General features: G+C 46.4%; 1 protein-coding gene across 4 annotated transcripts in view; it reads left to right on the forward strand.

Moving 5' to 3' along the window:
• The window catches only part of Slc20a2 (solute carrier family 20 member 2), a 93,198-nt gene that overhangs the window by 57,521 nt on the left and 13,335 nt on the right, over nt 1-22,342 (forward strand). For all 4 annotated transcript variants that reach the window (XM_031339252.1, XM_031339254.1, XM_031339253.1 and 1 more), the window contains exons 2-5: nt 757-1,310; nt 5,234-5,374; nt 7,133-7,218; nt 13,001-13,097. In XM_031339252.1, coding sequence (XP_031195112.1) covers nt 1,022-1,310; nt 5,234-5,374; nt 7,133-7,218; nt 13,001-13,097 — 613 coding nt within the window. In that variant the 5' untranslated portion in view covers nt 757-1,021. The remainder of the gene's footprint in view (nt 1-756; nt 1,311-5,233; nt 5,375-7,132; nt 7,219-13,000; nt 13,098-22,342) is intronic.

The following is a 22,342-nucleotide window of genomic DNA, read 5'->3' on the forward strand; positions in this document are numbered from 1 at the left end:
GTATAGGCTGCTATAGGATCCTCCAGGATCAGGAAAACAACTGAGTTGTAACATTGGAGCAGATTCCTAAATGGAGCGAGGGGGGAGTTGTGGGGCTTTGTGATTTCAAGTAGTGAAGAGCTAGAGTGAGGGGTAACGGGGAGCCAGGGTGACGGGTGGGGGGTAATCTTGCCATGCTCATGAGGCCTCAGACTTTTCCTGGAGAAGGTGAGAGGCAGCAGATGGTGACCAGCCTTCCCTGCCTGCCCCTCCCCGAGGCCCAGTAGTCCTTCCTTGTCACCTCCAAGAGGAGTGAACTTGTTCCAGAGTTTGAAGACACACATAAATGTAAATGAACTTCCCTGGGTTGTGTCACAGCCGGGTTCTGTAACCAGAGCCAGGCACATCCCAAGCATTTGAGAAATGGACAGCTCTGATGTCTTTTTTCCTTACCTGTTGCTCCTTGGAGGAGACGGTTCTCTGAAAACAAGTGACCAAATACATTTTTGGAACTGCCTAGGACACTTCACCTAATATGGCACCCCGCCCGTCGCTCTGTGGTTATTAAAAAATAAACAGGCCAGCGTTCTGTTTATTTTTGGATGGTTTGGAGTGGGAAGGCTGATTGTAATGTTCTTCGAATCGCTTTGTGGTCAGAACTGTCAAATGCCAGAGACAGATCCCATTAGCGTGCTTTAAACAGTTCACTTGGTGGGAGAATTAGCTGTTATAGGTATTCATAGTGATAGATTTCTTTTGTTTTTCTTCTTGTTACAGAAAGAAAGATCACAGCTTTCCCAGACTGGGAGAAAAAATATGGAATGTGGTGTACCACTGACTGACCATAACCAAATGAACTGTACCAACAGTAGTTTGAAAGCCAGCGGTTAACAATTTCTTCAGACTTCAACATTGTCCGGCGCTTCCCAGAGCAGACTCACTGTTTACAAGAACTCTTGGCCTCCCCAAGTTAGCAACCTCAAATTTTGTTTATTTAAAATATTTCTGCGAAAGAAAAGTCCCCCAGAGTCCATTTTCCACCATGGCCATGGATGGGTATCTGTGGATGGTCATTTTGGGTTTCATTATTGCTTTCATCCTGGCGTTTTCAGTTGGTGCAAATGACGTTGCCAACTCCTTTGGAACTGCGGTAGGCTCTGGCGTGGTGACCCTGAGACAGGCATGCATTCTGGCCTCAATATTTGAAACTACTGGCTCTGTGCTACTAGGAGCGAAAGTGGGAGAGACCATCCGGAAAGGCATCATTGACGTGAACCTCTACAATGAGACCGTGGAAACGCTCATGGCAGGGGAAGTGAGCGCAATGGTTGGTGAGTAGCCCCTGTCTGCACCAGTGGGACATGCCGTGTGCATGTGTGTGTGTGTGCGCATGTATGTGTGTATGCATGTGTGTGCATGTGCTTGCGTGCATGCGTACGTGCGTGCCTGTGTGTGCGTGCATGCATGTGTGTGTGCGTGCATGTGTGCGCATGTGCTTGCGTGCGTGTGTGTGCGCGTGCATGCGTACGTACGTGCCTGTGTGTGTGTGCATGCATGTGTGTGTATGTGTGCTTGTGTGTGCGTGTGTGTGTATACATGTGTGTGCATGTGCTTGTGTGCGTGTGTGCGCATGTGCATGCGTGCACATGCGTACATGCGTGCATGCGTACATGCGTGCATGCGTACATGCGTGCCTGTGTGTGCGTGCATGCATGTGTGTGTGTGCGTGCATGTGTGTGCGTGTGTGTGTGTGTGTGTGTGTGTGTGTGTGCGTGCGTGTGTGCGTGCGTGTGCTATCTTTAATCATTCAGAAGCTGGCTTCCTTGTGTTTACAGTTTTCGTTGCCTGAACTTTGTCATTTTTTACAAGCAAGCATTTGGTCTCTCAGATTTTTAGCCATTTTAAAGTATACTTGGGCCACAGCTTACCACTCGTAGAATATTGATATGTCATTTTAGGGATATGTTAAAGTATTTAAAGAATATACATATTCTTTTAATATATCACTGTTTTAGATTTTTACCTATAACCAATCTTGAAAGCTGACTTGTAGTTTTCCTAATGAGTTTTTATCATGTATGATTGAATATTTCAGAAATGTCGATGTTATAAGACAATATTTAGGGGGTTGGGTGCCCCTCTGGACTACACTGCTTGCCTAGCATGCACAAGGCCCTGAGGGCAGCCTCTGGTACTACAAAGAATAATGGTAGTATATGTGAGGAACTGGGCATGTGGCTCACCGGCAGGATCTATTCTTAACATGTACAAGACCCTGGCATTCTCCATTACCAGGAGCAAGAGACTGATTAACTTTTGCAGTTTAATAATTTAATCTATAATTTCATTATAATACATTAAAATTGAAAATTTCCTCATTAAAGGCAATAGTTTTTAACTTGTGGGTCTTGACCCTTTGGGGATCAAATAATCATTTCATGGAGGTCACCTAAGACCACTGAAAACACAGGCACTGACATTATGACTCATAACAGTAACAAAATTACAGTTATGAAGTAGCAACAAAATAATTCTGTGGTTGGGGTCACCACAACATGAGGAACTGTATTAGAGGGTTGCAGCGTTAGGAAGGCTGAGACCCACTCCTTTACGGTATTGTGAGAAGAAGGTGTTGAAACTATGGGAGAAATAAAGAGAGACCCTTACAGACTGAGTCCTCCTTGGTGGGGACTCTTCCTCCTGTGGAGCCTTCGTGGGTAAGGCTCTGCTTCTCTAAGAGGCCCTCTGAGCCCCCACACCGAGAACACTGTTACCAGAGAGTGGACTCCTGCCACTAATTTCAGTCAGTGTAGCTGTCCAGTTTCCACTTTTTCCATCCTCGGCCTTTGGCTCCTTATTCAGAGAGAAAAAGGTTTTTTTGTTTTTTTTTTTAAACCTCAACTAGAATTTGGGTTTACCGAGGCAATTTGAGGGTTTGTCTGAATAACACGATTGCTTCGGTTTCTCTCCTCTCTGGTTTTGTTTGGGGGTGGCGGTTGCATCTCTTGTTTCCTTTTTGGTTTGTGGTTAGATGAATTTCAAAGCTCATTTGGTTGGGAATTTGTATGACTTGTCTAGATTTCAAAAACTGAATTCTTTACGAGTGGGGTCCGTGTGAGTTTAAGATGTCAGGGTCACTGTCACTGGTCCTCTTGGGAGTCCTGACCCCTCACTCTCCCGGTGCGCCTCTGATTGCACCTCCATGGTCCCCCAACTCTCTAGCTGTCTCCTCTCCTCTCCCTGCATTCTCTTCATTCCATTTCCCTCTGTTTTGTTCTAACTAGACCTGGAGTCGAGTAGAATCGACTGTTACTGCCACCTAAGCTTCCCAAACAGGTTATCCCTTGAGACCTTTGCTTGGCCCTCTAGAAAAGCAACCCACTGCATAGGAGGCCACTAATGCTTCCAGACCTAAGAATTCCAGCCTGGGCATCCATCCTCCTGTAAATGCCCACACTGGCAGACAAGCCTTGCTGAATGCCACCAGAAGCAGCTCTGTAAGAGCTGGCACGCCTCCTCCCCTCCCCTCCCCGTCCTCAGCATCTGCCCTCCTTGTGCCTCCCCCTCCCCCTCACTGTGACCCTACTTAGTCATCCAGACACTGCCTCCCACCTCCTCCCTCCCAGTCACTTGGTATCTTTGTCCCATAGTCTGTCCCCTTCTGCTTTGTAGGATGCCTTTATCTGTGTTCGAGGATCTGTCTCCCGTTTTCTTTGGTCATGCCTATGACCCTATCATCGTACCCTGCCGCAGTTCCCGCAGTGAGGCGGCTCCCGCCCACTGCCTGACCCTGTGTAGACACGCCTCATGCTGCTCCTTCACTCTGTCCCTCTGTCTTTCCTTCTTCCCACAACCCCCACCTCACTGTAATTTATAAAGTCAGCAAGAAAAATGATGAGGGCTCTCAGGAAGGAAAACAGAGTCCAAGTGTGACAGGGTGAGTTCAGAGCTTCCGCCTACATCACCAGGTTAACTTTATAGGACCATTATAAACCATAGAGCTAACACTCTTACATTACAGTTCTGGGCTAGGGAACATGATCCTAACTGTGGCCTTATGTGGAAGTCAGCCAGTTGCTGCTGGCCCAGGTCACAGAGGTAGAGCCCAGGGAACTGTCCAGTACCCTGAAGACTTGCCACCTTATGGTAGCACATGGCTGATTCTTTCTTCACTCAACACACACTTGGAACAGCTGTCCACTTAGCCTCATACACTAGGACCTATGTGGCCTTAGATGACTCTCCTGCTGCTCAGATATCTTTGAAGAAAAGGCCAGGGGTGTGCTTAAGGACACTGGTGCTGCCAGGAAACCTGATTTTCAGAGTTAACGTTTGGGATTAATAGTCCACTTTATCAGCCTAGCCCTTTTGTTGTCCTGTGTTCTGTTTGTCCTTTTCAGCAACTGCTGCTGAAAGGGATATCTCCCAGCTGGTACTCAGTGCTCCCTGCCCAGCTGACACTCTCAGTGCTCCCTGCCCAGCTGACACTCTCAGTGCTCCCTGCCCAGCTGACACTTAGTGCTCCCTGCCCAGCTGATACTCAGTGTTCCCTGCCCAACTAATACTCAGTGCTCCCTGCCCAGCTGACACTCTCAGTGCTCCCTGCCCAGCTGACACTCAGTGCTCCCTGCCCAGCTGACAATCAGTGCTCCCTGCCCAGCTGACAATCAGTGCTCCCTGCCCAACTGATACTCAGTGCCCAGCTGATGCTCTCATAAATACCCTGCTTACAACAATGTCTGCAATGACAATAGCCTAGAAAAACATCAAGCCTAGAACACAAGGCCAGACTCAGCGCTCCCCATATTGCAAGCAAGATCTGAGAGCAGACGCCCAGCTTCAGGTTAACTAACTCAATTATGTTTCACATGTGAGCCAAACCCAAAGGGCAGTCCAGCATGCTTCTCTCTCTTACATGGACCAATATGACACAGTCGATCTCTAGTTATCTCATTATGGACTACAAGACAGGACAGAACTTCCTCCCACATACTCTTTAAAAGTGTCGTTGTGCATGGTGGCTTTTAACTCTGGTGTGCCCAGGCTTCACAGCAGAGCGACTCATCATTGACACCCTCACCCTCACGGGATAGCTGTCAATCACTTTGAGTGGCTACAACATGATTAGCACTTTGTAAGAAAACAATTCATAGAAAATTAAACTCAGGGACATGTTGTGGATGCTCTCTTCCTGCCAGGTGGCTAAGATGCTGTGTTGCATATCTGATGTTTTAATTGATCTCTCCATCCACAGGCTCAGCTGTCTGGCAGTTGATCGCGTCCTTCCTGAGACTCCCAATCTCAGGGACTCACTGCATCGTTGGCTCCACCATCGGCTTCTCGCTTGTGGCGATTGGCCCGAAAGGAGTGCAGTGGATGGAACTCGTCAAGATTGGTAATGGCCATCTCCTTTTGCCTTTGGCCAATACACTTCTCCTTTGCTAGAGGAAGTTTTATGAGGAGTTACTTTATGGGACTGGAGAGATGGCTCAGCAATTAAGAGCACTGATGGCTCTTCTGGAGGTCCTGAGTTCAAATCCCAGCGACCACATGGTGGCTCACAATCACCCATAATGAGATCTGATTCCCTCTTCTGATGTGTCTGAACAGTGTACTTACGTATAATAAATAAGTAAATCATTGGGCTGGAGCAAGAAGAGGAAAAAAAAGTTACTTTTATATAATATTTCTGCCCCCCAGATGTTAAGGATTAGACCTGGGTTGTATGGGCAATGGAGCAAGCTCACTGTTACATGTCAGTTTTAACACCACTCTTTCAAAATATCACAGTATCATCTAGCTGTGAAAATCAGTATCTTATTTGTTCTTGCCAAGAAAAGAAAATTTATCTCATTGAAATCAGCATCGTGGTTGAGAAAGACTAGGCCTAGACCCATGTGAGGGAACCTTACATCCATGTGTCTATGCTCATGGTCATGGGGAAACTCAGAATGAAGCCAATGTTCTTTACAGCGCTGGGTCACGAGCTGCCCAGGTCTGCCCTCTGGGGGAAGCACTGCCAAGTTCCTTTGGGTGCAGGCCTACTACTGCCCCCAGGGGTCCAACCACACTTAGCTTGTGATGAATCCTCCTGGGGACCCATCTGTACCAGTCCACTCAGAATAAAAACGACCATCTCTGTCCTGCATGCTGTTGAGTGTTTCCTAGAACCATCATAGTCTTAGGAGCTGTGGGTCATAGTGGGTCCTGGCCTGCCAGTTAAGGGAATGAGCCACCATGAAAATTACCTTATGTCTTACTTAGGCTTCTGGAAAAACAGCTCTTAACTCTAACCCATTAGAACTACCGGAAGGCTGGGCAGTGGTAGCCCATGCCTTTAATCCCAGCACTTGGGAGGCAGAGGCAGGAGGATTTCTGGGTTCTAGGCCAGCCTGGTATACAGAGTGAGTTCCAGGACAGCCAGGGCTACACAGAGAAACCCTGCCTCAAAAACAACACCACCAACAACAACAACAAAAAACTAATAGAAGGAGCAGATAAAGTGCCCACACCCTGATCTTATTCTGGGGCCAGGGCCAGAGCATCACCAGTGTTGCCAAATGCCCAGGTGGTTTCTGGGTGTAGCACAAACTTGGAGCCACCCAGTAGAGGCTAACATTAGAGATTTCTAGTCATTAGATATGAGGAATGAAAGCAGCAAACTGGATGTAGTTAAGGAACAGAGCCCACCTTATATAGAACCTTGCTGTTGGGACATCAGACTCCACGTGTTTTGATAAAAGCAAGGGAGAGGCTTAGCACAGTGGTTCTCCGCCCTCCTGATGCCAAGATCCTTCAATACAGTTCTCATGCTGTGGTGACCCCCAACCATAAAATTATTTCTGTTGCTGCTTCATAACTGTGATTCTGCTACTGTTATGAATCACGATGAAAATGGAGGAGTCTCGACCCACAGGTTGAGGACCACTTGCCTAGTGGGAACTAGTCTGTGAACTCTTGGTGGATGGGAACCTCAGAGGCATAACCAGCATACCACAGTGTGACTGTGTCCCTCCCCTAGGAGAGCGTGGGATCCCTGAGCAAGCAGTTCTGACGACAGGTGGTGATGATTATGGGATATGTTGCCTCTCGGTGTGTTGCTTAAACATGTGCCAGTCTTAATATCCACAGAGTGTCCTTTTTACTCCTTTAGTTGCCTCCTGGTTTATATCCCCACTTCTTTCTGGCTTCATGTCTGGTGTGCTCTTCATCCTAATCAGAATGTTCATCCTGACAAAGGTAAGTATGGCTCTTCTTTCCTTCCTGGTTTGTACTAAGTTTTAGCACTGATTTTGGTTCTACTCAGTAGAAGCTAGTACCAGCCAGCGGGTTGGTGGGAGACCTGTTTTCATTGCTGAGGCTTACCTGGAGTCTGAGTCACAGGAAGTCAGGAGGGGTCAAAGCCCCAGGGAACGGCCGAGCCTCTCTCTCCAGAGCCTTGCACACCAAGGGTGCCTCCGTTCCCCACGCTCCCAGAAATGGAGCTTACACCTCAAAAACGAGAGGTGATTATTTCCTGGTTGTCAAACAGAATATAATAAAATAAGCGTTGATTCTGAAATTGAATCAATAGTTAGAGTCAGCACTACCACCTCCTTACTCAGTGTAAAGGTGCTGCCCTAGTCAGGGTGACTACAGCGGCGATGGACATGATGGATCCGTAACCATGGCAACATTGGGGGAAAGGTTTTATCAGGCTTCCCAGTCACAGTCCATCGCTGAGAAGTCAGGACAGGAATCAACCAGGAACCTGCAGGCAGGAGCTGATGCAGAGGCCATGGAAGGATGCTGCGTACTGGCTTGCTCCTCGTGGCTTACCCAGCCTGCTTTCTTATAGAACTCAGGCCCATAGCTCAGGAATGGCACCACTCACACTGGGCTGGGCCCACCCATCAATCACTAATTTAAAAAAATAAAAAAATTCCCCACAAGCTTCCCTACAGCCTGATCTAACAGGTACCTTTCTCTTGATGACTATAGCTGTGTCAAGTTGATATAAAACTAGCTAACACGGGTGCTTTTACATTTTTTTAATGGAAAAACACTGAGTTAATTTAAGAGGATTTGAAAAAAGGAAACACAGAGATTCATTTTGTCTAAAAAGATAAAACCTAAAACATTGAAATCAAATTTGCTGGGCATGGTACTGTGTGCCTTTAATCACAGCACCCTGAAGATAGAGGTTGGCAGGTTTATATGGGGTCAAGGCCAGCCTGATCTATGTAGTGAGTTCCATTAGGAGTGTTCATGGCTTCCCCATGTCTGTGAGCAAAGACCTAAAATAAACAACTTACTTACTGGGAAGGACGGTATCTCGGGCCAGGATTTCCAAGGTTTCGACCCAGGTTATTTATCTCCCTTGCTTGAGGCAATGCATTCACCTGGGGCCCTTGCTGTATTTGTCTACTCTCTCTGGTTTCAGGGCCCTCCCCACACAGCCTAATGTCCTCCCACTGTTCCTGTCTCTGAGAAGCTCTCTCACCTCCTCTTAGTGCCTTTCGGGGACATACAGGATCCAAGTTAGAGCCGACCACTTCCCTGCTAACTGTAGTTTTGTAGCCGTTACCCCTGCTCTCTTCATTCTCCCCTCCTTTGTCCCTTCCATCTGTAGGGACCTTCTCTCTACTCTCTACTTCCATTCTGCAGATAAACCCACTGCAGTGCCCTCCTTTCTCTGCCCAGCCTATGTCATGCTACATAGTATCCTCTAGTTCTACCTTTGTAGATCCTTTCATGGCTGAATGGTATAGCTATACTATTGATACATTATAATGATTATTATAGATATAATGATATAGCTATATAGTATATCTATTATATCCTATTATATATATATATCATATCACATTTTTAGCTCTTTGATTCATCATTGGACACTTGGTTGACCTACTGAAATATTTGACAAGCTCTAAAGCCTACCATTTTTAACTTTATTTCATTTAGTGTGTGTGTATGTGTGTGCGTGTGTGTGTGTGTGTGTGTGTGTGTGTGTGTGGCTATAGGGCACATGTGCACGCATGTGTGTGGAAGTCAGAGAACAACTTTGTAAAGCTGGTTCTTTCTATTGCTATGTGTTTTCCAGGAATTGAACTTGGGTTGTCAGAGCACATACAAAGTACTCACACCCACTGAGCCATCGCACCAGCCCTTAGGTTAAATGGTTATGTTACACACTTGTCTTCCCCGGTCACAGGTCCACCTTTTTCTATTTTCAGTTAGAGACGTGGCCAGATGTGGTCTGAAAATGCTAAATGGAAAGTTCCACAGATGAGAAATGTGCAAGCTTTGCATTGCCTCCACACGAGTAACGTGATAAACCCGCACCCCTCCAACAGCACCCAGCACGGTGTGACCCTCCCTCTGCCTAGCACATCCATGTTGCTGATCTCGTAGCCATCTCTGTTACTGTGAAATCTGTGCGCAGGAAACTCTTCTGTGGAAGCCCAGTGCTTCGTTTGCCTTCCTTTTTTATTTTTTTAGTATAGACTAGAGTTTATTTAGGGCATGGGGAGGGGAGTTAAGAGGGCAGCAGAGGCAGAGAAAGGCAGAAGGAGAGAATAGAGAAGTGGAGACTGGTCATGACCATGTGGGGGTTGGGGGGATGAGGAGAGAAGGGGCAAGAGGCAAGAGAGAGACGAGAGGAAGAGCTTATCCACCTTTCTTCATGCCCTCACATGGCGACTGTGGCATCTCTCCTCATTATTAGAGGGAGAAGGGCGAGTGTGACAAGACACCTTGAAAGAGAAAAGACATTCACAAAGCTATGCATGTATTTTGTCATAATAGCTCTCTGTTATTGTGTGTGGGGTTTTTTTTGTTTATTTGTTTGGTTGGTTGGTTTTTTGTTTTGTTTTTTGAGACAGGGTTTCTCTGTGTAGCCCTGGCTGTCCTGGAACTCACTCTGTAGACCAGGCTGACCTCGAACTCAGAAATCCGCCTGCCTCTGCCTCCCAAGTGCTGGGATTAAAGGTGTGCGCCACCACCGCCCGGCTCGTGTGGTTATTATTATTATTAATCTCTTCCTGTGCCTCATTGTAAATCTGTCATAGGTGTGCCTGCACTGTGTGTGTGTGTGTGTGTGTGTATGTGTGTGTGTATGTGTGTGTGTATGTGTGTATGTGTGTGTATGTGTGTGTATGTATGTGTGTGTATGTGTGTGTATGTGTGTGTGTATGTGTGTGTGTATGTGTGTGTGTGTGTATGTGTGTGTGTATGTGTGTGTATGTGTGTGTGTGTATGTGTGTGTATGTGTGTGTGTATGTGTGTGTATGTGTGTATGTGTGTGTATGTGTATGTGTGTATGTGTATGTATGTGTGTGTATGTGTGTGTGTGTATGTGTGTGTGTATGTGTGTGTGTATGTGTGTGTGTGTGTGTAGACAGAAGAGCTGCCTGTGCTCACTCAGTACACTAAGGACATGCCTTCCTTCCTCCATGTGTTCCTGTCAAACATTAAAGGTTCATTATCGTGAATAAGCACAACCTTGGTCTAAAGTGTGTCCTCAGCATCCCTTCTCTGGGCTAGGATTGGCCACATTAAGTTAGCCTGCACCTTGGCTACTGGCCTTCACTATTTCTTCTACCTAGACTTTATTCTCAATCAGAACACTCCTATCCAGCTTCCTGGCATCATTTTCCAGGGCATCTCTCCTATCCCAGATTGGCAGTTTCCACCTTTCTGCTCTGGAGTGTTCTGCCCTCTTTGCACTGGGTAGTATGTGGTGTGTTATCTCTTCCCTTCGGCCTACTTGCCCTGACTGTGATCTGTGAGGGTGGAAACCATGAGTGTCTTAGTCACTCTTAACTCCAGTTCCTTCTCATGTGTTTATCACTTTTAAAGATACTTGCTAACAGTTTGTTAAGAGAATATAATGCCATTGAGCATCTCTAGCTGAGCCAGACTCTAATTCAACTGGAGACCACTGGGGTCTCTGTCCAGTGAGAGGCGAGTTCTGAATCCAGAATCTCTAGTACCTTGTGGTTCCTTCTCCCTCCCGCCCTCTTTTCTTCCCTCCCTCCTTCTCCCTCTCTCCCTCTCTCCTTTTTCCTCTCTCCCTCTTCCTCTTATTTCCTTCCTTCTTCCCTCCCTCTTTTTCTCCCTCCCTACCTCCTTGCCTTTCTTTCTTTTCCCTCCCCAGTTCTCTCTATAATTCATACTACTATGAGGGTTCAGTCAAAGAAACCAAATACAAATCTATTGGGCCTGAAAAGTGTGTTTATAAAGAATAGAAAAAGAAAAGAACAGGTAAATGCCCATTTCTGAAGAGAGATAAGATTCAAATCAATCCTTTCTAAAAGAGGATTTTAAAAAAAAATATCTTTTCATGAGCCTTTCAGAATTTCCACAGGTGATGCCACAACAGAACTGTGGAGTTAACACTTCCTGGCCCACGAGACACACCACACACCACCCCAGGCCACTACCCCAACCAGCACTCAAGCACACCTCACCCAGACACCACTACCCTATCCAACCCTAGCCCACCACCTTAGCCTACTCCACCGCAGCCCAGACAACCTCAGCTCACCCCAGCCAGCCCAGCCCACTGCACCCTACCCAAGCCAACTCTGCCTCCCCTTACCCAAGCCCCACTCCTCCCAAAATGGACCCAGTGCCCAATTTCAATGCAGAGAGCTCAGTTTTTCTGCAAACACCATCCCCAGGCTGAGCCAGCTTTTGTCACGCCTACCCTGCCTTGCTGACTGCATGTTTAAAACATCCCATTCCTCCTCAACCTTCCTATTTACTTGCAAGGATGCTCTATGTTCTTCTCAACAAAAACAAAATGTCAGCAAGGGAGAGGGGGAGAATATGCTGGATTTTTGGATGAGTGACAACAAGTGGCAACTGGATAGATTGGACGGAGGAAGGGAAAACCAACAGGATGAAGAAAGGGGGAGCAGTCTCAAGGAGCCATTTGTCTCCTGGCTGTCTACCTTCTTGGGTAGGAGTCCTTAGACAGCCATGGTTCCCAAGAAAATAATGCTTTTTTCTAAAGCCAGTGACAGGCGGCACCTGTGTGGCCTCTGGTTTGCATTCCAGCCAAGGCTCTTTGTGGTGCATCTCAGGTGGTGTGCTAGCTTGTTACCCCCTCCTCCAGCGCAGTCTTTAATTTGCTTTCCTGTTTGCCCCCTCCCTGCCTGGTCTGGGCAGAGCTCTCACACAGCAGGAACCTTTTCAGTCCCTCTTTTACATTCTTTGCGCTTCACTCCCTTCAACACAAGCCTTTGGAGCAGCGCCTGTGCAGACTTGAGAGGCATTCCAGAAGATCTTGCTGAGCTGTGCTACTTCCAGCATCCTTCCTGCGGTTACATCTCTGAAGTAGTCTTCACCTTCTCTTACTACACAGCTCACCTCAGGGCTTACGGCTCCTTTTCCTTTGATCTTGACAGGTGGCCTATTCACCCACTTGTGTCAGGGTATATTTTAGAGATCAATCACTTAAGTAGCAACTACGCACTAGTACAGCTTTGATGTGTTTCTAGCCTACATTATTCCTTCAAAAATGTTCTATAGATCTGCTTAAAATAGCATTTTTAGAGGCTAGACAGATGGCTCAGCAGGTAGAAGCGCTTGCTGTTCTTGCAGAAGATGGCAAGCTCAGTTCCCAGCATCCACATGGCAGCTCGAGACCATCTGGAACTCCAGTCTCAGGGTTCCAACGCCCTCTTCTGGCATACTTGGGCACTGCATCCCTGTGAAGAAAGCACTATAAGTTTGAGAGACGTCATGGCCAAACACTGGGCTTGGGACCTCAGACACAGGCCTCCCTTAACAGTTTTCTGTCTCTGTGTGTGATGTCAGCTCATGTAACTCTAGCATTCTCTCACCCTGGCCGCACATGTGGGCTCGCTGAACCTGCATCTGTGTAGAAGGTGCCAGAGTCGAGCAGCAGCTCACCACAGCAGCACACCACAGCAGCCCACCATACTGCTTCCCTATACCTGGGACTCGTGTCGTGAGGATTGTGTTGTCACCAGATGTTCGCCTGCTGACCTCTACTTTACTCATTGTCACACAGGAGGACCCTGTTCCAAACGGTCTCCAGGCACTGCCCCTGTTTTATGCTGCTACCATAGCAATAAATGTCTTTTCCATCATGTACACAGGAGCACCAGGTAAGACCCCCACCATGGAATCCTAAGTCTACAGGAAGGTATTGTAATTGAGCAGCATTGACTTGCTTTGGAGCTAGTCCTGGTATTGGCTAAGAGTAAAAGGCATTGTTCACAGTCATTATGGGCAATGGAATGATAATAATGTTAATAAATGTTTTTCCTTGTTTTAAATACCAAGGAGATACATGAAATACAAAAACAACAGGCTTTCCAATTAAACCCCACTTAGACATTACTCACTATGTTGTCCCAGCAGCCGGCTGACAGCCTTGGAGTCTTAGAGCTCATTCCCAGGCCGTGGGGGGGTCAGGAGGTAAGTGCCTCACACATATGGTCCAGTTGTCAAGGATGGGAGAGGTGGGTCAGAAGTGGTCTACAGCTGCAAGTGGCAGGCTCCCAGGGCATTATCAGTCCTAGATCTGGCAATGGTTGCTCCTGTTTTCCTATCCTGGTTTAGGGGTGGGATGGGGAGCAGAGAGATGTGTACCTGTAGTCCCCACACTTGGGTGACTGAGGCCAAAAACTTGCTTGATTTACCAGTTCCCGGAAAGCCTGGGCAATACAATAATTAATGTCAAAAAGTGTCTCTGTGTATGGTCCATTGAGCCATGAGCACCTGCTTCTCTTCTGTGTGAGCCCTATAAAAACCGAAGTGAGAATACTTTCCTACAAATGTAGGGAAAATTAGAAGACAAGATATCACAGGACTTGCTGTCACATTATACTGAAAAAAAGAAAGCAAGGCTAATAAAATGTCTTGTTAGTAATAAAATACTGAGTTTATCATGTGCCAGGCACTGGGGGAAGAGCCTTGCTCCATGCATGTTCCCTTAAGAGACAGGCTGCAATTGTCCTTACCTGCTCATGGATATTTTCCCTGTTAGTTTGTTTTGGGTTTTGGGTTTTTGAGACAGGTTACCCTCACATAACCCTGGCTGTCCTGGAACTCACTATATAGACTGGGCTGGCCTCCCACGTGCTAGGATCAAAGGTGTGTATGTCACTACACCAGGCCCCTGGTATATTCTTGCCAGAACAGTTGCCCACCCCAGATACCAGCTCTGGTTGGTACTGGGACCACTGAGTAATAATCTGCAGAGTCCTTGCATAGACTCTTAATATTTCTAATGATGGAGCTGACTCTGAACACTCAGCATGTAGTAAATATAGACACAGGCCGTCAAAAATATGGGAAGATATATTTAAGAGAATTTAGAGAAACGCTTTGTTATATTCCACACATGCCAGGTTGTTTAAGCTGTCATACATATCAGCAAATGCCATAACTGAAACACTGGGTCCTAGACTAGGTGCCTGGTGGGAGTTCTGGTCCTTTGCTTTGCTGGTCACATTAACTAATACCGAGGGTTGGTTCTGATAAATCCATCTAAAGATCAGCTCCATGGATGCCTGTGATCTGTTTCTCACAATTGTGAAGTATTCACAGCGTCTGTAATGCATCATCACCATATATAGTTTCGTTTCCCCAGAATGATTCACTGTACCGGCAAGATGGTTGTCTAAGCCAACATGCAAAACATATGTAGTAAAACATTAGGTAAGAGAACAGGAAGGCAGGCCGATGTAAACACTGGAAGGTTTATGATAAAATCACAGCTGTCTCCTGACATTTGGAAAAACTAGGAAGCAATAGTATAGGGCAGAAAAAGTACTGCACAGTGACATACAACTTCTTTTTTTTTTTTTTTTTTTTTTTGAGACAGGGTTTTTTCTGTATAGCCCTGGCTGTCCTGGAACTCACTTTGTAGACCAGGCTGGCCTCGAACTCAAAAAATCCACCTGTCTCTGCCTCCCAAGAGCTGGGATTAAAGGCGTGCGCTACCACTGCCCGGCTGACATACAACTTCTAAGTCAGAGTGAGGGCCACAGGCTGGCTGCATCCGCATTGCATGTAACATAAGAAGCAGATTGTCTGGTGTAGCACTGGGCCTAGTCCTCTTCAGTCTGCTTCTACAGGGCCTCATGTGACAGTTCAGGGTCTGTAACACTGCGCACTTTCTTGTTTTCCTCTTTTGAGGCAGGATCTTGCTGTGTTGCCCAGGCCATTCCAGAATTTCTGTGATTAAATGTCCTCCCGAGGAGCTGTCCCACAGATGTGAAGCACCCCGACTGATCACCGCTTCTGCCATAAGCATTACTACCTCACTATAGTTTTCATGTGATGGTGCTTACACACATGTGCGTGCATATGCAGAGACACGTGCGCATGGCACGGCGCATACATGAAGGTCGGAGGCAGCTTGCAGGAGTCACCTTCCGAGGTCTCTTGTTTCTGCCCCTGCACAGCTACTCCAGGCTCAGTGGCCTGGGAGCTTCCGTTAGTTGTCCTGTCCCCGCCTCCCTCCTTTCTGCTATAGTACTGTGGGTTACAGATGCTTGTCACTACAGCCTGGATTTTGTTTTGCTTTGTTTTTTTTATGTGGGTTCCAGCAAGGGATGCAGGTTGCCCAGTGAGTACTTTTACACCCACCCCTTCCTGAGCCCTAACCCTGGCCCTGCTCACTCCTTTCTATCAGACACAACGCAGCCTGGTTTCTAGGTTTGCTAGAGAAAACGTGTTGTCGAGGCATAGATACCACAGCAGCACGCTCCTCACTCCCTCCTTCCTCTTTCTCCTCCACAGTATCCTTTTTCTCCTCCCTACTTCCTCCTCCATCTCCTCACCCTCAACCCCCTTATCCTCATCTCCTCCTCCATCTCCTCATCCTCCTCCATCTCCTCCTCCACCTCTTCATCCTCCCCCATTCCCTCCTTCTCCATCCCCTCATCCTACTCTATCTCTTCCTCTTCCATCTTCTCCTCCTCCTCCATCCCCTCATCCTCCTCCATCTCCTCATCCTTCTCCGTCTTTTTTTGTCCTCCTCCCTATCCTCTGTCTTCTCCATCTTCCTCTCCTATTCCTTCTCTGCTTTCTCTTCTCCACTCTTTTCCCCCCATTTCTTTCAGTTCTAGCTGCTCCTTACCCAAGCCTAAGGAAGTCAGCTCACTAGAACCTATCAGGCTCCACAGCCTTTGTAAGAGGCCGTGTCCTCTTCTAGGCTCTCTGGGTCCCATGGATGACCGTAGCATCCAATCTACAGGAAAACAAACTGCAGTGATGACCAGTCCTGGAGGTGAGACTGTCTCCAGTTGCCACCGAGGGCTAGGTTCAAAACAAAGCTCTTTAAGTTTACTCTTTTTCCTAAATATTTACAAATGCAGCCTGGTTTGAGAAAGCTGCTGCTGTACTTTTAAAACTCCAACTATAGAACAAACTAAGAAGAACCATATTTATCTCAAAAGCATGGCTCAGGTCCTTAAATCCATCATTCTTTTTACATACAGGGCTCATGTAATGCTTTGAAAATGTTGATCTAAAGTAAAACAATACATAGTAGCTTCATTTACCATTTGAGGAGGTATAGCAAAGATCAGGTAAACCTGCATATGCGTGTGTGTGCACACAAATGTATGTGTATGCTTTTTACTGTGGGACAGTATCCACAACGTATTGGTATATGATAGATGAGAGCACAGAATACAGCATGCCATATAATTATGGTTCTGCTATAATTATGTGTAGCCCTGGCCTGGGACTCACCGTGTAGACCAGGCCGACCTCTAACACACGGAGCTCCACCACCTCTGCCTCCTGAATGCTCCAATTAAAGGTGTGGGATCCACTCCCAGTGAGAATGCACTTTTTTTTTTCTAAATTGAAGTTTTTACAGACAATATATTCTGATTTCGGTATCCTCTCTCTTGTCTCTCAGATTCTCCCTACGTCCTCACCCATCCAGTGCCAAGCCTTTTTCTCTCTCTCTTTAGAAAACAGACCAGAGTTAAAAACACATACATACACACACAAATACACAAAGCACAAGAAACACACACACACACATATATACACACTAACATACACACACACACAAATACACAAAGCACAAGAAACAGACATACACACACACTCACATACATGCACACCAAATACACAAAGCACAAGAAACAGACATACACACACACACTCACATACATACACACACAAATACACAAAGCACAAGAAACACGGACACACACACACATAAATACACAAATACACAAAGCACAAAAAACACAGACACACACACATATACATATATATACACACATTCACATACATACACACACACTCACATACACACAAATACACAAAGCACAAGAAACACAGACACACACACACATACATACACACACATTCACATACATACACAAATACACAAAGCACAAGAAACACAGACATGCACACACACATACACACTTATGCACACACAAACACAAAACAGGAAACCATAATATATAAGCAAAAGACTAGTAAGACAAAAAAAAAAAATGCCCAAACAAAGCTGTGAGACCAAAAAGATTACAGAAATCCCCCTGGGTTCCCTTTGAGTTGGGCGTCTACTGCTGGGCGTGGATCCTCCCTCAAGTGCGATTTGTATACCCAGTGAGACTCCATTGGAGAAAACCAGTTTTTCCTCTGCTAGTGGTTGTCAGCTGGAGACGGCTTCCTAGTTAGGGGCGGGAGCTTGTGTTCACTTCTCCCTCTCGGTCCATCTGGTGTGAACCTGTACAGGCGCTGTGCACGCCGCCACAGTCTGTGAGTCCACATGTGGGTCAGCTGTGTCTGAAGACCCGTGTCCTTGGAATTGTCCAACCTTTCTGGCTCTTAGAGTCTCCCCACCTCCTCTTCCAGAGCCACCCCAAGCCCTGAGGCGAGGGCTTTGATGGAGACATCCCATTTGGGACTGAGTGACCCAAGGTCTCTCACTCTCTACGCACTGCCCAGTTGTGAGTCTTCCTCCTCTGCAGGAGGACGCTTCTGTGGTGATGGCTGAAGAAAACACTGATCTATAGGTGAAGCAGAACCTCATTTGAAGTCATTTTGTTGTTATGCTCCTTTAGCAAAATAATAGTGCTTGGTTTTCTCCTAAGCTCATGGCCTATCTAGTCTCAGGTTCTTGGCCACCCAAGCAGTGTCAGTCACGGGCTCCATCTCATGAGCTGGGCTTTAAAGCCAAGCAGCCGTGGTTGGTCACTCCCACACTATCGCACCAGTATAATGGCCAGGTAGGTCAGCATCGTAGACTGTAGGCTTTGTAGCTGGGTTAGTGTTTGCCAGTCTCCTGTGGTGGTGTGCAGAGTACCTTCCGGCACCATGAGCACTAGTAGGGGATGAAGGCTCTACTTAGACCCCGGCTTGACTTTTTCGTGTTCAGTGAGATATGTAGGAATTGTCTTCAGCAAAAGCACTGGCAATAGCCTAAATTTACACCTGTTTCCACGGGCCCCTTTGGCCAACAGCACAATGAGATATAACCCAACCTTGGCACTCATGAACGCTGCCCATTGGGGCTTTCTCTGCACCATTATTTGGTGACTCCATTCGGACTCCTGTCACAAGGTATACATTTTAAGATGCTTCGACTGCAGTAGCTTTTCATATGACCTCAACTGGCCTTCAATGTTACTTTTCCCTGTTTGTATTACATCCCTCCACCCCCACCCTGCCTTCCAACTCTTAGTAATGCTCTCCGTGTGCCTAGAAAGATACACAAGCAGTAATCTACCCCTTCCCTGGGAAGTGCACTCAGTCAAAGTGCTGCTGAGGACTGCATGTTTGTACATCATACAACTCACTGTGGTCTTGATAATATTTTTTTTAAAGATTTATTTATTATTATATGTAAGTACACTGTAGCTGTCTTATGACACACCAGAAGAGGGCATCAGATCCATTACAGATGGTTGTGAGCCACCATGTGGTTGCTGGGACTCGAACTCAGGACCTTCAGAAGAGCAGTCAGTGCTCTTAACCACTGAACCATCTCACCAGCCCGATAATACTATTTTTGAAAGCATGTATCATGTCCAACAGTGTGGACCCTGCGTTGCATCAGTGACAAGGATGGCTGCAGGGAGGGATAAGCATGGGGAAGAAGACTGGCCTGGGCTAGAGCCTTACTGGTTTTAATACGCTAATTCTGTACATTGTCTTGATGATTGTCATATGTAAAAAATGAGATGCAAAACAGTGTCAGTGAAATTATTAAAAATTCTGTCATTTCTTCCCTAAATGATTTGAATATGCTTCTGTCCCTTGGGGGATTCAGAAGAGAACTAAGATGTCTGAAGTTAGCACAAAATCACTATTTATCATGTCTTTGTTGTTTTGAAAATGAGAGGAGCATGAGATGAGAAAGCATTCAGTGGTGTGAGCTGAAAACAACTCCCAGGCTTGCGTTGCCGGCCCTGGCAGCCGCTTCTGGCTCAGTGAACACAAGCCATTCAAGCTGTGCCCTACTTTGTCGTCCACAGTGGGAAACAAGTACAGTGCCTCAGTGCCCCTCTGAACTTGTGATTATTTGAAACGGTTTGAGAGCCCTGCCAGGAGGACAGCCCAATGCCGAGTTTTTTGCCACACATTTTGCTGTGAAGCGGCTCGAAGTATTGTATTTAGAAGACATTTTTGCTCAGTGTATACATTGGTTCAAGTGTTTGCCTCGTTTTTGTTTTTGTTTTTCTTGAGACAGCATCTCGTGGGTACCATAGGCCCACGATAGAGTTACCTTGTATGGTTTATCAAGCTACTCCAGGATCAGGGTCAGAGCTGGAGAGGGACGGGGCCAGGCTTCAGACTTAGCCCAGTGTAGCCTGAGGAGGTTCCAAACCCGTGGCTCCCCACTATTCCCGTAGTTTGGGAATGAACCCCAGCAGCCACCTGCTAACCATAAGCAAGCCAGGGGGATGTGGGGTTTGTTTTTAATATTTGTGCACATTTGTTCTGACCTCCTGTGTAGGTTACTCATTTTATAGCCTGTTATTATAAAATGTGTAATAATACTTTGAGCTGACTTGCTCATAAAATAATTAAGGCAGCATTAGTAAAACTATCTTTCGTTCAAGGCCAGCCTGATCTACACTGAGTTTCAGGACAGCTAGAGCTATACAGAAAAACCCTGTCTCGAAAAAACAAAACAAAAAACAAATAAACAAAAATATCTTTCAACATTAAAAGTGCTTCTAATTTACACAAATGACATTCTTTTTTTCTTTTTCTTTTTCTTTTTTTTTTCTTTTCTTTTTTTTTTTTGGTTTTTCGAGACAGAGTTTCTCTGTGTAGCCCTGGCTGTCCTGGAACTCACTCTGTAGACCAGGCTGGCCTCGAACTCAGAAATCCGCCTGTCTCTGCCTCCCAAGTGCTGGGATTAACGGTGTGCGCCACCAATGCCAGGCTTCAAATGGCATTCTGTGTGTGTGTGTGTGTGTGTGTGTGTGTGTGTGTGTGTGTGTGTGTGTGTGTCTATGAAGAGAAGAAGCCCTGCTGGAGCGCATGCCCAGGCCTCTGGCGCCCCACTTCTGGTCCTGGTTGGCACAGTGTTAGTTCCTTGGAAGCTTATGAGCAGCCTAGCATTGCTGCTGTTTTGTTTGTAAACATAAGTAAAGCAACACTGCAGCCAGCTTGCTGGGAAACACTGGGTCTCATCATTCCAGAACTGTTCTAACCACATATGGCTTCCTTATGTGCAGGACTGGCTGCTGTAGATGTCACAGCTCTGTAATGACTCACGTAGTGCTGCTCTAAGAACTCTTACTATTAGAAATAGTGCTGGGGAAAGACTGGAGAGCTGGTTCAGAGGTGTGCTGCTCTAACAGAGGACCCATGTCAGGTGAATCACAACCTCCTGTCTTAGTCAGGGTTTCTACTGCTGCAGTGAAACACTGACCAACAAATAAGTTGGGGAGGAAAGGGTTTATTCAGCTTACACCTCCACACCACTGTTCATCATCAAAGGAGGTCAGGACAGGAAGCAAGCAGGACAGGAACCTGGAGGCAGCAGCTGATGCAGAGGCCATGAAGGAGTCTGCTTGCCAGCTTACTCCCCATGGCTTGCTCAGCTTGCTTTCTTATAGAACCCAGGACTACCAGTCCCAAGATAGCCCCACAGTGAGCTGGGCCCTCCCACTTCAATCACTAAGAGAATGCTTTATAGCTGGATCTTGTGGAGGCGTTTTCTCAGTTGAGCTTCCCTCCTTTCAGGTAACACTTGTGTCATAAGTTTGTGTTAATGCTCATGTCAAGTTTACATAAAACTAGCTGGCACATGCCTGTAATTACAGCTCCCAGGAGTACCCAACACCTCTGACTTTTACAGGTACCTATACTCATGTGTGAGACTGTATGTGCACACACACACACCTTTTAAAAAATAGAGCTGGGGTAAGGTATTCATTCATGTCTATATATGTATAGGTGTTCATGTTTATATGTTTATATATGTGTCAGCGTACATGTTTAAGTTCTATATCTGTAGATATTTCTGAAAGGTACCTATTGTCCCCAGGGACAGAAAATCGATATAGCTCAGGGCTGAGCTACAAAGACTAAAGTGCTTGCTGAAACTCCTGCAGCCCCGCCCTAATTGCTACTCGCTGTGGTCCTGGCTTTTTCTTTTTTTTTTTTTTTTTTTTTTTTTTGGTTTTTTTTTGGTTTTTTTCAAGACAGGGTTTCTCTGTGTATCCCTGGCTGTCCTGGAACTCACTCTGTAAGACCAGGCTAGCCTCGAACTCAGAAATCCACCTGCCTCTGCCTCCCAAGTGCTGGGATTAAAGGTGTGCACTGCCACCATCCAGCGCGTTCCTGGCTCTTGTTGGCAGGGTTTTCTGGGTTGTGAGTCCATAAACTGACATCTTGAGGAAGTATGACATTTGAGGGGTGATGTCCTTTAAACAAACTTCTACTTGCGTAAGGTCTTTTCTTTGTTTGGTTTGGGTTTTTTTGTTTGTTTGTTTGTTTTGTTTTTTGCTTTTTTGTTTTGCTTTGGGATGTTTTGTTTTATGAGATGTGACGAAATGATCCTCTAGCCTTTGCTGTCCCATTTCTGGGGTTATAGGCCTGTGCTACCATACCCAGGGTTTTACTTATTTCTAAGCCGACTTGAAGTTCGTGTACGTGAAACAGGGTGTAACAGCACGTGTGTGTCGATGGACGGTCTTACATCCATCAGATGTAAGGAGAGCTGCTGGCAGACCCAGAACGGCAACACAAACCTTCAGCGTCTGCAGAGCCCCTGTTCCCAGTGGCAGGAGGGGCAGTCTGTGAGGACAGAAGACCGGGAGCGCCACCACCACCATGGTCCAGCCAGCTTAGATACGATATATACAGTAAAGTGTCATTGCCTAACTTCCTAGGCTGACAGTGCCAGAAA

The sequence above is a fragment of the Mastomys coucha genome, unplaced genomic scaffold, assembly GCF_008632895.1.
Source record: "Mastomys coucha isolate ucsf_1 unplaced genomic scaffold, UCSF_Mcou_1 pScaffold22, whole genome shotgun sequence".
Classification (NCBI taxonomy): domain Eukaryota; kingdom Metazoa; phylum Chordata; class Mammalia; order Rodentia; family Muridae; genus Mastomys; species Mastomys coucha.